At 50.0% G+C, this 15,666-nt stretch overlaps 1 protein-coding gene across 3 annotated transcripts in view; it reads right to left on the bottom strand.

Moving 5' to 3' along the window:
* Window positions 1–1,123: 1,123 nt before the first annotated feature.
* Window positions 1,124–15,666, bottom strand: part of LOC135319937 (ephrin type-A receptor 8-like) — a 44,092-nt gene continuing 29,549 nt past the window's right edge. For all 3 annotated transcript variants that reach the window (XR_010379012.1, XM_064482271.1, XM_064482270.1), the window contains one exon: window positions 1,124–2,995. Coding sequence is in view for 2 of the 3 variants with exons in the window: in XM_064482271.1 (XP_064338341.1) it covers window positions 2,864–2,995 (132 nt within the window). In the remaining variant the exon portion in view is untranslated. The remainder of the gene's footprint in view (window positions 2,996–15,666) is intronic.

The following is a 15,666-nucleotide window of genomic DNA, read 5'->3' as shown; positions in this document are numbered from 1 at the left end:
CCCTGGTACAGAAAATGAGGGGTAGTGAGAACACCTATCTCCCAAGGTGGTTGTGATGATTAAATGAGTGAATACATGTCAAGTGTCTAAAATAGCACCCGGCACACAAAGCTGGCTTGCCTGCGCAGTTCTGTTGCTGTTTGTGTCTACCCTGCACCTGACGCTGAGCATAAGTAGAGGTGATTTGGGAGCTGGATGGAGCATTTGCATATCCTAGTACCGTATTTTTAAAACTTTCATTAGCCACAAAGAATCCAACTGGAGGCTTCCTATAACAATCCACTTATCTGACTTTTCTAGAAAAATCAGGATGCTGCCAGGTGGGAGATAACAGCCTTTAGCTGGCCAGTCTCAATCCCTCCCTACTGCTTCTGCTGCCAACTGTTAGCTTTTTCCCACCCAAAAACTTCATTCACTTTTTTTTTCCAGTTCCTATGCCTTTTAGCTTGTAACCCTGATATACATTGATGAACAAACAGACATGGGCCCTGCCCTCACAGGGCTCACAGGTCCTAGCCCAGAACAGAGAGGGCTGGGTTTCTCTCCAGGGAGCCCCTTATCCAGAGAAACCTTCTCGATAGGCACATTTTACCTTAAACAAGGAAAGAATTATAAACAAATATTTAACTCACATTAAAGACATGTATGCTGGAGGGTTCAGGGCTGATATGTACTAATGTCTGTAACTTATCTGGAAATGCATCCACAAAATAGGATGCAGCGATGGACAGAGGGGTGGATTAAATGGATATTGACATGAAAAAGCAAACATGGCAAGGTATAGATTCTAGAATCTATGTGGTCTTTTGCAAAATGCTTCAAAAAGTTTTCAAAATAAAAACTTGGGAAAACTAAGTAAATTTCAGGTGTACTAATTATTTAGATATAGAACAAAACCCTCCCAAAAATAGTACAGGAAATTTTGAAAAGCATTTTATAACCCTGGAGTGAAGAGAACTTTAAAATATACCAGAAAATCCAGTAAGTAGAGGACAAGATACATACTTTTGACTAAATGAATATTAACCACTTTTGCAAGCCAGAGGATAGCATAAACAATATCAAAAACACAACTGTATTCTTTTGAATCCGAAAAAAGAATTTTATTTTTTGCACCAAAAAAGTGGAAGAACACATTGCATCAAATAAGGGAGGCAAACAGTTAACATCTCTAATACAGAAATAATTCTTATCAATTTCTAAGAAAGCAGAAAATAACCCAATAGAAAAATAAAGACATGTACAGATAATTAACCAAAGAGGAAACATGAATCCCAGGAACTGTGTAAAAAGATGGTACTATCTCTGGCAGTCAGTTGAAAATACAAATTAAAACAAAATGAGTTATCAGTATTCATCTTTGGATTAGCAAATCTTTAAATATTGATTCCTCCCATTGCTGGTGAGCTGCTGGAAGACAGGCACCACAGCTCCCTGGTGGAGTGTGCAGGTTTACAAATTTCAGAGCAGCAACCTGGAGGAAGGATGCCCCAGAAACACACAAGACACCGAGTAATAGGCACAGTATGATCCCATTTTTATAAAGTAAATATTTTCCAATTTTTTGAATGAGGAGAAGACTCTGAAAGCCGCCACATCTAACCTCTGAAATTGATGCTTTAATGCAGGGATCGGTAAACCACGGCCTGGGTACCAAACCTGGTGGGGTCCTCTGGTTTTCTACAGCCCACGGGCTAAGAATGGTGTTCACACATTTTTTAAAGGGTTACATTTTAACTGGTTCTGTAATCATCTACATCATAGCCTCCTTTGGCCTCTTAGGCAGCAAAGCCTAAAATTTTTACTCTATGGCCTTTTAGGGAATGTGTACCACACCCTGCTTCAGGGCAACAGTAGTTTCTGAGTTACTCCTTTCCTCTTCTCTGTATTGCTGTGTTTTTTGTAATAATCATTTATCATCTCTGCAAGCTGAAGGAATATAGGTGGCAGGGATGTGGGTAGGAAGACCAGTCACTTTGGCCACTGTTGGAAATGGCCTTCAGAAGACAAAAGGAGAGCAGGGAGACTAAATACGAACAGTAACAGCCCAGGTGACAGAGAATGATGCTTTGGAATCAGGTGGGGGCACAGTAGACATGGAAAGAAAAGGACAGAGTTTATAGAAACCAACAGGAGCTGCTGAGGGACTGGACATGGAAAGAGAGGCACAGAGAGGAGTCAGGACTGCTTCCTAGGCTCAGTCATGAGCTGGATCGTGCAGCCACTGAGCCGGAGAGTCCGGGAGGGGGAATTGGACAGGGAATCAGAGCTCTTTTGGGCCTGTGAACGTTCTGAATCGAATGGTGTGAACAGACGACTAGCACTGCAGGGCTGTGGCGGGGGTTGGGCCGAGCGAGCATCATGGACCTGAGAGGCGGCGCTCACAGCTGCCTGCTGGCGGGGTGGCGGGGAGGAAGGGGCCGGGAGTCCGCCTGGCGCCCCAGTGCTCAGCCCCGCCGGAGCCGCTCCCAGCTGGCGGAGGTCTCTGATGCCACTGTCCAGACGTTTGAATTCCCCCAAATCATGTTCCAAAACATCCTCTTGCATTGGCCAGGGAGCAGCATGGCTTCAGGGGAGACCCTGACCCCACCGCTGCAGCCAGTGCCCAAATGCTTACCTGGACAGCCAGCTCCCGCTGTTTCTCCTGGATGAATGGCCCAGCCAGCACCTGGCTCCCCAGCTTGGACAGGTGCATTCAGGTCCCAGACCCTCCCAGTATGTCCTGCCGTGTGCAGCCACCTGTCACTCAGGCCGTGCTTTGACCCGAGAAGACCCAGAAGGGCTCACCAAGGAGCTGGTGTAGGTGGGGTCTGAGGTGTCGTCCCTGAGGTAGCGGGAAAGGCCGGACACCTTGCACACCAGGTTACTGGTGATGAGTGTTCCACGCAGCCAGGTCCCGGGGCACATAGTTCATCTCGGCCAGGTACTTCATGCCCGCGGCGATGCCCCTGAGCATGCCCACCAGCTGGATCACCGTGAACTGTCCATCATTTTGCTGTAATAAGACACCAACAGCATCCAGGTCAAGATGGGCTTCAGGGGTTAAACAGAAACTGATGTGCCATGGTCCCACTGCTTGTCCCTCCATCAGTGCCAGGCTAAGCTGCTCCCCCCTCCCCCTCCCCACTCCATCCTCATCCCTCCCCTTGGATGCTCAGCTCTCTTCTCTGTGTCAAGCTTTGTAGGTTAAGTCTCCAAATCTCATCTCAAACCCATCCACTCCTCTCCGTCTCCACTGCCACCATTCCAACCAAGTCATCATCATCCACCACCTGTAACAGACTCCCCCACCTGCCCTCGCCCTCTCCCCATCAAATCCATCCTCTACCAGCAGCTAAAGCTACCTTTGTAAGACAAATCTGGTCATGCCACCTGCTGGTTTGTGGCCCTTCCTGCTACATTAAGGAAAAGCTCCAAACTCCTCAGCGTGGCCCACGGGGCCCCATGGGATCAGCCTCTGCCTCACCTTACCACCACTTTGTCCCTCACTTCTGCGCTAAAATCAGTGACTGGTGATCTTTCACTCCTTTCCGAAGCCAAGCCTTCCTGCCTCAGGGCCCTTACATGTGACTTTACCCCGTCTCTCCCCCACAGTCAACACCAACTTGCCTCAGATCTCCACTTAAATGTTACTTCCTCAAAGAGGATGTCTCTAAGGCTGGTCCCCTCCCCTAAACATAATTAGCACTTTCTTAACCACTATCTTTCAGTGCATGCTTTTATTTCCCTCCTTAGCACATATCAAAAATTTTAGGTGCGTGTGTGTGTGTGTGTGTGTGTATGTGTGTGTGTGTGTCTGAGGCTTCATTCTAAGCTCTTTGAGACAAGAAAAGACAAGAATGCTCTCCTCTCGTCACCAGAGCATTTCCGGTGCTGAGGACATTAATGCAGACAGAAAAGCTCAATAAACATGTGCTGGATGAGTAACTGCTACGTCTTTTACTGTCTCCAGAATTTAAGTGTTCAGATGTCTTTCTCAACACTGGGATAACCACACCCGCCTCGGAAGGCTTGGTGGTAGGAGGGGTGCAAAGCCACCTGTGTGGGGCCCGGGGCCCCTCCCAGCAGATGGGAGCTGCTGCTGCCCACCTCCTGCCAACCTGAAGCCCTGCCTTCTCACCAATCACAGCTTCTTACCTGGCTGCCCTCCCTCCTCCGTGCTTAGATGGTAGGCTCTTCTGTGAACAAATCTGTGCCTTCCTCCTGCCCCACCCCGAGCCCGAGTCTGGGCTCTGCACACACTGGTTACATTAGTGGACCCTGGGCCATGCTGCCAGGAACACATTTTCCCATCTAGGCCAGCCGCAGCTGCTCCCCGGAGGGCTGGAAGCTGTATTCTGAGGTACAGCATGGCCCAGGCACTGAGATGCTCTGACTGGGGGGAGGTGGGGCACCCTGGGGCTAGTCTAGTCACCGCTGAACACAGACCCTGGCCAGGCAGTCCCTCCCTCTGTCCCAGTATCCTCGTGTGACATGCAGGAAGCATAAGCAGAGTGAGCAGCTCCCATTTAAGGAGCGCCTACTGTCAATGAGACTGTCCACAACGCCCTCAGGGCACTATCTCACTGGGATGGACGGGGCATAGCATTGAAGCATGCGCTCTTGCAAAAGTATTTTCTATGCAAAGGTAAGTAAGGGAAAAGAAAAGAGCTGTTATAAAAATGCACTATTAGGGAAAAACCAACAATCAAAAAGTCTAACAATGATAGTGTGAATTGTTCAAGACCTCTGCTCCTCGTGCAAGATCACAAGCCTGGGGGTTGGTTATGACCCACGGTCAGTTGGAGGAGTGGCACAAACTGACATCCCCTCCACTCCTTCCTGACCCCCAGCCCCGACCAGAGGACGGACCCTCTAACACACTGAGTTTCACGCACGCATCCTTAAAACCAGCCCTGTGGAGTAGGCAAGACAGGCTGTTCCTCACTCCAACCTCGACCACCTCCCAGCCTGCCCAGAATGCACTCTGCAATCTTTGCCTGTAACCAACTCCAAAAGAAGGTGTAGTGCTGATTTTTGGAAACTGACTGGTTTCAGCACACGGTGCCCATCTGCCAGAGCTGGGGGTGCCGTGAGTGATGCAAACCTTTCTCACTAATGAACCTCGCTCAACATCTCCAGAAGCTCATCTGGCTTTCCCCAGCACATCACTCCTCTAAGTAGGTCTCTGGGGTCTGCTTCCCCAGAAGGCTGTCACGCAACTTCCATGTATTTGGAAATGGATTTCAGACACAAGTCACATGGGTCATATTTTTTCAATTCAGTTTGTTACCTTCCCTCTGTAAGTGAGAATGACAATGTGGTTAAAATGAATGTCTCCCTAAAGAAGCCCACTTGTAGATAGATGTTGGGGAGGGCACTGGTGGTAGCTGGAAACAGCTTCGAGAATAGCAGGGTTGATATTTGCAGATTTGTGTCTATGTTTCTATTTAAAGTCATCAAAGATATCCTTGAGCTGCTTCATTTTCTGATTTGTTTTAATGTTTAGATCAGTCATCCTTATAGTTTCTGGGGTCCACAAAGGACAAGAAGTGGTTAAAAGTCCAGGCTTTGGAGCCAGATAGCCTGGGGCTGGAGACAGGCTCTGTCTCACTGGCTGTGTGTCTCTGGGCAAATTATTCCCACATCTGGAAAATAAGAACACAGTGCCCATTCTTCCTAAGGTTCTGGATTCAAGGTTCAATGAGACAATACCTGTGAAGGCTTAGCTTAGCGCCCTATGAACACTAAGACGGCAGCATCGATTGCTGGAATTATCAGCAAGGCCTTGACATCTCACAAGTCAGCTCTCCCATGTAACCCAGATGCATGGCGAGAGACAGAGGACACCTCGGGCCGGGACTGTAGGTTCCTCCTGGCTTCCTGGGTGTGTGGGGCAGACATCCTCAGATCGTAGCCCCCAGAGAGCCTAGTTTACAGTGCATTCTGAGCTCAACAGTTTGACATCTGTAGTAACCACTCCTAACTTAATTGTAGTAGTACCTATGATGCTGGCCTGAAGTTTGGATCAATTAATCTACAAATAGTGATTTCTCCCCTCGTTTGACTTTAAAATGGCAAGTCATACTCCATGGAATATGTTTTCATGCTTAGAAACAGTCCTGTGGAGTAGGCAAGGCAGTGATAACGCACTGTTTTTATACAGAAGGTAAAGGAAGTCCAGAAGGTTTAAGTGATCAGCCTTGAATCACTGTGTAATTTTGACTCATAACAAGAATCTAAGACCAAACAGTGAATTGCTTCTCCACTGACATTTAATCTTTGATCAATTGGCAATGGCTGCCTCAAATGCTGTGTGAAGTCTGTGTATAAACTTTGTAGGAAGAAGAGCCATGTTTGATTAATGATGTCTGCCATGGTCATAGAAACAGAAAGCAGAGACGTGTACCACCCATGGGCCACTCTCGTCTGAATCTTTTCTAATCCCTATCCAGTGCCTTTGCCACTGGAAAATGCTGGCTCTGCAGCACATTTTCTTTAGGATTTGCAGGGAAATCACATATCATGATAAGACAGAATCATACCTGTTGAGTTCATAATCTTGGTGAAATTTAAAGGTATAAACATACAAATATTTTCTGACAAGTTCAGCTGTTGTATGTTCAGCTCATAGGTATAAACTCCTGCAAGAACTTCCAGAAATATGAGCATCAACATACAAAGATAAACAAGACAGAAAAAGAAAACCAGGTTTCTTAGAACTTTGAGAGAGGACCTGCTTCTATGCTGAGCACATGGTTAAAACAGAGCTCACAGAAGAAATACAGGCTAGGTGAAGTGATTTAAACTTTCCTCCCTTCATGAAGTGCTTTCTGCTGAAACTGCTTTTCTGTAAACTCACTGAAGCCATTTGCTGGCCCTTTTATTAGACCGGAAGGATTTAGGTATTTCAACTTTCACTGACAAACCCACTTCAGAAAATGAAACCCTGATTTCATTTGTTTGAAGAGAATGACTCAGAGTTTTTGTTTCTGTTTCTGTTTTTTAACCTGAAAGATCTCTTTCAAGATAATCTAGTTCAATGCCTTTAGATCACAGATGGGAAATTTGAGTTAACGGATTTGCTCAAGGCCACAGGGTGACTCACAGCAGAGCCCAGAGCGGGACCTCACTCTCAGGACTCCCAGTCTAGTGTCCTCTTCCTGACAACTAGGTTGCTGACCTCTAGCTCCAGCCCACGAATGATAAATGCCCCCATCTGACATTGCTCAGTGACTTCCAAGGGGCTTCTTGTTACGACCACCCGTGAATAAACCAGCAGTGACAGTAAGGCCGAGCTTTAGCCACGAAGGCTTGACGGGGGCTTCATGCTGCTTGGCTGCAGCTTAAGACACAGAGGGAGGCTTCAAGGCTTGTTCCTAAGATTACGGAAGAGCTGAAGATTGAATCCCTGAATCAGAGCCCCAAGAAGGAAAGTTTTACTTATGGATTTGCTGCCTAATCCCTGGCACAGACTTTTTAAAAATATGGATAATGATGAAGCTACTGAATGTGTGGCCACAGATAATGGTGTTTCCAGTCCCTCCAAAATGTGGATTCAAAGTCCTGCAACAGGAGAACAGCAGTGAGCTGCTGTGAGGAGGCCTGTCCGACATGCTCACTGGACGCCTGACGCCCAGGACCTCTGAGATGCTGACCGGGAGCTGGAGCCGTGGCCAGCCTTCACAGCCACCACGTCCGGGGGGGGTGCTGGGAGGGGGGGAACAAGGGCAGAGATGGAAGACTAACCCTTTTCTTTGCTTCTCTGTATGGTGATCCTAAAATTATATTACTTCCCAGAAGATGGACCCTGCAGAACTGAACTGATGACCCACGTTTCAATTTTATCAAGCAGCAGATACATCAATTAATGCTGCCAGGCTCCAGGGCTTGGTAGTCAGGCTGAAGGTAGTTTCACAGGCAGTCTGCCCTCACGCCACGCGGGGAGCAGAGGCGCCGCCGGCTCCGCCGCCCCTTCCTGCCAGCCTTCCCTTCCCTGTGCTCCTCTCTTGCCCCCCGCTTTCCCCCACCGCCTGGGCCACGTCATCATGAACAATACTGGTGTCCAGCCCATCCCCCTGTCCTGCCTCCCCTCCCTCAAGAAGTCGGCCCGTGCAGGGCAGCGGTGTGCTGGGTTTGGGTTCTCTGTTCTCTTGCACGCTCTGGGGAGAGAATCTGATCACAGTCCCCATGCCATGTCGTGTGGCTCTGTGAAGCACAGACAGGTGGCTTGTAGGAAATAAATGACTCCTGAAAGCTTCTGGAGGCTGGTTCCAGAAAAGACTGTTTCTTCTTACATGGCCTTCTATTACATCTGGATGGCTATCTTCACGAGGCCTCTGCTCACGAAGGAACGTCCGCAGGAAAGCCCGGTGCATGCCCTGCGCTGACACGGCAGGTCTGGCCACAAGGACCGCGTGCACTCAGGACGCTCCAGCTCTCCTGCCGCGCACGCCCAGATGCTTTTGCTCCAGGAATGGTCTTGTATGCTCTTCATTCAACTCGCATTTGCCAGGTGCTCACTGTGCCCGGTGCTCACTGTGCCAGATGCTGCAGGCTCAAAATACAAAGCATAACCTGTACCCTTGGGGGCCGTATCAGGCAATGTACGTGGGCCCCACAATCCACATCGGTCACCCCTACCCCGACAAAGAAAACCCACTACTGCTCAACAACCCCGACGAGGCATTAAGTGTGTGATCCCCGCTGCCACGTAGCTTTAGTGTGTGCAGTGCAGCTTCTGGACAAGTCCTCCGACACCTTCCACACCGCAGCCCCGGAGCTCTGCTGCCGAGCATGGGAGACTCCACGCAGCTAAGGACTGACACTGAACAGGCCACGCTGACCGTGACCTCTGAACACCCAGTCCTGTTGTTCTGTCAGCCTACCAGCCCACTCCGGACCCATCTGGCAAATTCATCTTTCTCCAATATCAGAGAAATTCTCTCCTCCTTGAAGCCTTCCCTGATTTCCTCAGGAAGATTTCAGTTCTTTATGTGATACTTTGTACTCCATGCACAAAGACAAAAAGTATCATCAAGGTGGATGCTTGCTGGGAGCTTTGGGCACTAAGACTGGGGGGCAGGGACTTCTGGGCAGGTAGTATTCTCGAAGATAGGCATGATGGAACCCCCATGCCTTACGTTTATGAAGCCCTTAGGTTGCTGCCCTCCATCAAAACAGGGGGCACGATTCCTCCTCTTGAATCTAGGTGGCCCGTCACTGGGCTGAGGGAGGCTGTGAGACTTTTCAGGCTGGGTTACAACATGGTTACAGCCTCTGCCTTCCATTCTCAGGATGCATTCTTGGGGCCCAGTTTGCCATGTGGAAGCCCTGGCAGGCCGGGTGGAGGGGCGCCAGTGTCAACTAGGCGGCAGGTGAGTGAACGAGCCTTCAGATGATCCCAGGCCTGAGCCCTTGAGCTGCCCCTACTGGCAAGACATGGAGCAGAGCTGCCCCACCGAGCCCACCCAAGCTGCAGGCTTACGAGCAAGACACAGTGTTGTGGTGCCGAGCCACCGAAGTCTTGGGGTGATCTGCCCCACAGCATTAGAGCCACACCCCTTTCCTCTCTTACAGGCCTGGTTCCCAGCAAAGGGCATGACCAGGGCAGCCACCTCATAAATGTTCCAGTGACTGATTCTGTGAAGAGCCCTTTGATCTGCAGCCACAGCCACTGTTTGGTGGCACTGGTGACAGCCGCAGCCTGCTCCTCGGTATTACCCTGAAGCCTTGCTCAGAAGCCCCTGCCCCATTCTTTGATGCTGTCCCCTGGACCCTGGGCTCCCAGGATGCCCAGCAGTCCCCAGCGGAGCCTCTGGTCCCAGTGAGGCAGGCCTTGGTCCCCCGCCTATGATAAGAGACCGTCCACTCCCGCACACGAGCATCACGCTCACCATCACTCAGCCCCTGAGTAGCTCTGGGATACCCCACAGAAATTAAAGTGCTTCCTCTGTGGCTGCCTTTGGGCACGTCCTGATAATGGTCTTTTATCAATCTCCTGGCCAGAAGCCTTCAGGGACCCCCACCTCTGGCTGGCCGGGAGCTATAGTTTGGTATCAATCCCAGAAAAGACTTGTGGATCATGAGATCCAGTCTTCCCCTGAGCTGCCCAGAAGTGCCTCCTCAGAGGCCAGGCGGCCCAGGCATCAGAAAAGGGCAACCTGTTCTATCCCTGGGCTGCCAGTGACGAGAGCAGGCTGGGAGGGCAGCTGTGCCGGGGAGAAGGCCGAGATGGCCACAGGCATCTGCGTGAATCACGCAGGACAGCGTAGCCACTCAAAGTCTTCAGTCTCGGTGATCCACGTGGATGCCAAGGGCCACTCTCGATCCTCCCCCATTCATCCCTGCTCTTCCAGCAAGCACTGACCCAGGCCCTGCTCCGTGCCTTCTCCTGCCGAGGGGTCTGCATGCTCTGCTTTGTTCTTTCCTTTTAGCAACAAATCTGTTCACCTCCCTAACATCTCCAACACCTGCCCGCGTTTCATCAGGGGTTCCTGAGCGGCAGGCTGTCCTCACACAGATGCTTCCCCTGGTCTGGCCACCGTCCTCCCCTGCCCTCCAGCACCAGCATCACTCATGCCCCTGAGCTGCTCTACCCATGAGGAGCAAATCCAAAGCGCAGTTCTCCACAAACTCCGGGATGGCCATGACCGGCCGACTATCGGTGAGCATGCCCTCCAGGCGAATGACGTTGGGATGGTGGAACTGGCCCATGACGCTGGCCTTGCCAGGAAGTCCGGACACTGCTTTTCCGAGTACCTGGTCTTCAGTGTCTTCTATGGCCACGTAGACTTCCCTCTTGCACAGAATTTCCAAGCACTCCTTGTACACCTCTCCAAGCTCTCCTGCAAAAAGGCCATTATTACCTGCTTCCTTCTCAGTCTGGGGAACCACCAGGGGAAGCAGCTTATCAAGACCAATGGTGCTCCCCCAAAGCAGACTCACGGTCGGAGAAAACAAACTATGGTTGCCAAAGGGGAAAGGGTGGGAGGGGTAAATTAGGTGTTGGAGATTAACAGATACACATTATAAAATATAAAATAAACAACAAGGACCTACTGTATAGCATAGGGAACTATATTCAATTTCTTATAATAACATATAATGGAAAAAGATCTGAAAAGAAACTATATACATATATGTATAAGTGAATCACTTCGCTCTACACCTGAAACTAACATTGTAAATCAACTCCATTTCAATAATTTTTTTTTTAAATAAAAGAACAAAAACGCTCCCAGTGGAATGGTGATTAGGGAGGCAGAAGGAAAGCAGCGTTCTCTCATTGTAACTCTGATGTCTTGGCTCTAATCAGTCATGGCAAACACAGAAGGAATACTCAAAGACGTTCTTTACCTCAGGTCTTAGAAAGCTTCCACAAAGTGGAATTTCAGACTATGAGTTTGTTTTTGCCACTTTTGGCTTTCCACTTGTGCCCCAGCTGAACAAGTGACATGAAGTGGTTGGTTTCACTGTGGCGGAATAGTAACTTACTTTCAGCAGAGCCTGGGGCAAGGCTGTCCCGGGGCTAGGGGACACTTGGGTATCAGGTACTGGAGTCCTCTGAATGGGACGTCTAGCGTTTTTGTTCCCACATTGCCCTGGAAGTGTTTGTGTCTACTGAGTCCCTCAGAAAGCAGACAGAGGAGTTAGGGAGGGAAGTGAGCAGGCCCTGTGCAGGATATAAGGGAGAAGAAGCAGGATCAGGCAGGGTCCCAGATCACGACACAGACCTGACCTCATGGAAAGACAGGAAGAGGCAGGAGAGGACAAGGAGAGGCCCAGACTGCAACACAGATGCGGCTGGCGCAGACCTGACAGCCTCACCCAACCCAGTGAGGAGTTCCAGAACAGAGCGCCCGTTCCAGACAGGCCCAGGCCCCAGCATCCCGCTGTGCTCAGCCACGGACTGGGGTTGCTGGAAAGAGCTTCTCCCTGTAGGAAAGCCGGGGCAGACCCAAGGGTGCCACAGCTGAAGGTTCCCGGCAGCTGAACAGCAGGTGGCTTTTCCAAGCAGACGCGGGCTGCCCACCTCCACGGGCGCCGCAGCATCTCAGCACTCCTGCAGCGAGACCACCAGGAGTGAGAACAATTCTGGTCACACTATTTCACAGCTGCCTAGAAAAATGTGTCGAATCCCATTAAATGTGCTTTCAAAAGTTATTTTCTGGTGTAACTTGGTTTTGTAACTTCTGTTCTTTCACGTGAAACAGCTTAGCGTCTCCTTGAAGTGCGTCACGGAAATGCATCAAAGGCCTGAGAGGAGAAACACAGGAAAACTTTTCTTCTTCTCTTTCAGCTCCTGGAGGAAAATGATGCAGCCAGCTGTGAGCAACCAGATAAATGCCCGGCCGCGTTAGAAAAGCAAGCTAACATCTGTGACACAGCTGGGAGTCTCCTGTATTTCCTGCTGCGTGGGCTGGAAGGAAGCCGCATGAAGGGGCTGTGTGTGCAAAACTGCTCCAGAGCCAACGGAACTTGCTAGAACCTAGGGCTGGAGTAGAGGTGAAGCACCACCAGGAAGATGTCAGCACGCACCTGAGCTATACAGTGCGTGTGACACTGGGATGCGATCACAGCTGTTTAGGGTCAGACCACGTCTCCTTCACATCCGCGGCTTGCATCCTGCTGCACGGTACGTGGCAGGCACGCCAATACAAGTGGAGGTGTCACAGTTCCTGTGACTTGTGTGGCTTTCGCTTTGCCCACTCTTGGGTTATAAACTGCTGGAGGCTGCTCTATCCAGAAGACGTAGAAGTACCAGTATTTACATTTTTACAAAAGACTGTCTATCACAGTATCTCCTTCTATAGCCAAACACCATGACCAAAACCAGGGGGATGGCTGGAAAACGGGACAGCCATCCTGCAGAAATGCCATGAGCTACTAAGAACTAATAATGAGTGAGATATACTGCCTGCAAAAGATGCCCACATTACATTGCTAAGTGAACAAGAAAAGAGCAAGTGATACCATGTGACCTTGTAGTCGCCACCCTTATAGGGTGTGTGTTTGAATGCAGCAAGGCACTATGGGAAAAATTCATAGCAAATTTAGTTTCAACCTCAAATTATTTTAAAAAATAGTTACACTAGCATGGGGGGAATACGAGTGAGGGAGTAGATTAGTAAACTTAACTTAGTTAGTTTTATGTTGTTTAAACTGTTATAAGCATTGCTTTCATCGTTCAAGTAAGTAAAATTTCAAGAAAAGTACCGAGGAACAGCGACCTGCCATATACGGGTGTGCACGTCTACGTGTGTATGTATGTGTGTGTAGAGTATGCATATGTATGTAGATATTCATACGTGTGTATATGTATGTGTCTATATGTACATGTATGTGTCTATATGTGTGTGTATAGATATTTGGAATCCAGCTCTCTGACACCACAACCTAGTAGGTGTGTCCAGTTAGTGTCACAGGGACAGTGCCATGTGGATGTGAGCTCACAATGTGGGGACACTGTGCCCCAACTATGCAGGTCCTAACCACTCAGAGGCAGTTACTCTCAGAGTGACTCAACCACCAGGGAACAGCAAACATGGTGGGACTATCTCATAGACAAGTGTCATCTTCATCAAAAGTTCCTGCTTGGTTAGTCGGGTGGGATCGGAATATTTAGGAATCAGAATATTACCCCTGTCTTCACATCAGTCTGTGCAGTTCATAAAAGTGCTGCTGGTGAACCTGCCCTTCCCCACGACACACACTCCCCCGGCCGGGACTTCTGCTCTATACCAGGGGTTCCCAACGCTGGCTGCCCACTGCCATCCCCTGGAGAGCTTACAACGTGCAGAGGCCTGGGTCCCACCTCCAGCAATTCTGATTCATTGATCTGGGTGCATTCTGGGCACCTAGACATCTTTAAAAGCTGCCTGCAGGGTCAGCTGCCTAATTTCCCTGGCAAGATGAAAACACAGGATCCCTTATTCAGAATGTAGTAAGAATTTCAAGACTGTGATGGCAGAGCCTTAAATTAAGTGTGGGCCCTGCTGAGCACGGGCCCCGGGTGACTGCTCTGGTCACAGGCCCATGAAGCCTGACTGCCCAGGGGGCTCTGAGCTGAGGTTGCAAGCTGCGGGTCTAAACCACGCAAGCTTATTCCACACGGGTCAGGGACCTGCCAGAGGCCCTGAAGTACCTGGTGGAATTCATCCCTAGAGCTTCGAATTCTTTCAAGAACAGTGCTTACATTCAAGCTGCCCCTTACTGCCCAGGGCCTGACATATAGTGTGGGCTTTGTAGCTGTGAGCGGGAAGAAAGAGGCAAGAAACTGAGGCAGGTATGGCTCTGCGCAGCCCGTTCTATGCAGAACCGTGCAGGCCACCTACACTCCTTCCCTAAGTGACAAATGCCACGTCATTGCTGGGTCTTTGTGGCCGACTGCTCTCCAGGGGCTGTGCTCCTAATACTTCAGCTCGAAGTGATCTCCTCTGTAGGGAGAGGATTTATTGCTACCCTGTAGCCATCAAATAGTTTCTAAAAATTATCAAATAAAACCGTGCTCTCCTGAGAGGATTTGAGGGCAGTGAAATTCCTCTATGGGAAACTAACGGTGGACACACATCATGACACATTTGTCCAAACCCACAGAATGCACGGCATCAAGAGTGGACCGTAAACTGTGGGCCCTGGGCGATGGTGACGAGTCAGCGGAGGCTCACCAGTCATGACAGGTGGACTGCGCCCACACTGGGGGTGTTGGTCATGAAGGAGGCCAGACGTGTGCAGGGGCAGGAGGGTATGGGAAGTCTCTGTACCTGCCACTCAGTTTTGTCGTGAACAAAAACCTGCTCTAAGAAAATTAAGTCTTTTTTAAAAAGTGCTCTCCCTGGGTAGGCTGAGATGGGTTCTGCATGGTTACCACAGAGCGGTACGACAGCTCTAAGAAATCTGCTCCATTAATCGCTGGAAAGCAGTGGCTTAAAGGATGGTGATTCTGTAAAAATTGCTCCTTTCCTGCATCTGACAAAGAAATGACTTCATGTTCTCCAAGCCCAGAGGTTTTCAAATCCGACTGCAGAGGAAGGCTCCTGATCCACTGTCCTCATCCGAAGGCTCTGCTCCCCCCCTTAGCTGAGTGGCTCCCAGGGCAGTGGGGACAAACTCTGGCCCAGAAGAAGCTTGAGGAGGAAGCTGGTGTCTACTCCAGCCCCACCCTTGACTTCGGGCAGGGTGCCTCCTTCCAGCCTCGGCTTTCTCAGCTCAGTTTGACAAAAAGAAATGATGGGCTCTAGGGCCTTCCTATCAGGGAGTGAGGTCAGTGAGAAAGTGCTCGTAAACTCCACACAGGTGGGGCTGCATGGTGACTTAAAAAGAGCAGCCAGGGTGGGGAGCAGGGGTGGGGTGGGGGTGCAGGGTTGGGAGTAGGGGTTGTGGGGTGGGGAGTGGGGGTTGGGGGTTGGGAGGGGGTTGAGGGTTGGGGTGGGGAGTGAGGGTGGGTACTGGAAGAGAAAAGGGAGGAAAAGCAGGTTTGTGCAGCCCGGCGGTACTGACCCAAGACACAGCAGGATGTCTTGCCAGGGGTGTGGGAGTCGATGGGCCTTAGACAAGTAACAAACACAAAACCAAGGCCTTGTGTCGCTTACCATCTGACTGCCGTCACCTGTGACCTTTGACTTTGGGTTCCTTATACTCCGCTCAGGGACCTAGCTTTGATTTTCGGACACCCTTCTTGTAACG

This window comes from Camelus dromedarius, chromosome 35 (assembly GCF_036321535.1).
Source record: "Camelus dromedarius isolate mCamDro1 chromosome 35, mCamDro1.pat, whole genome shotgun sequence".
Lineage (NCBI taxonomy): Eukaryota > Metazoa > Chordata > Mammalia > Artiodactyla > Camelidae > Camelus > Camelus dromedarius.
The sequence above is the reverse complement of the archived record's forward strand: the minus strand, read 5'-3'. Positions and strand labels throughout refer to the sequence as shown.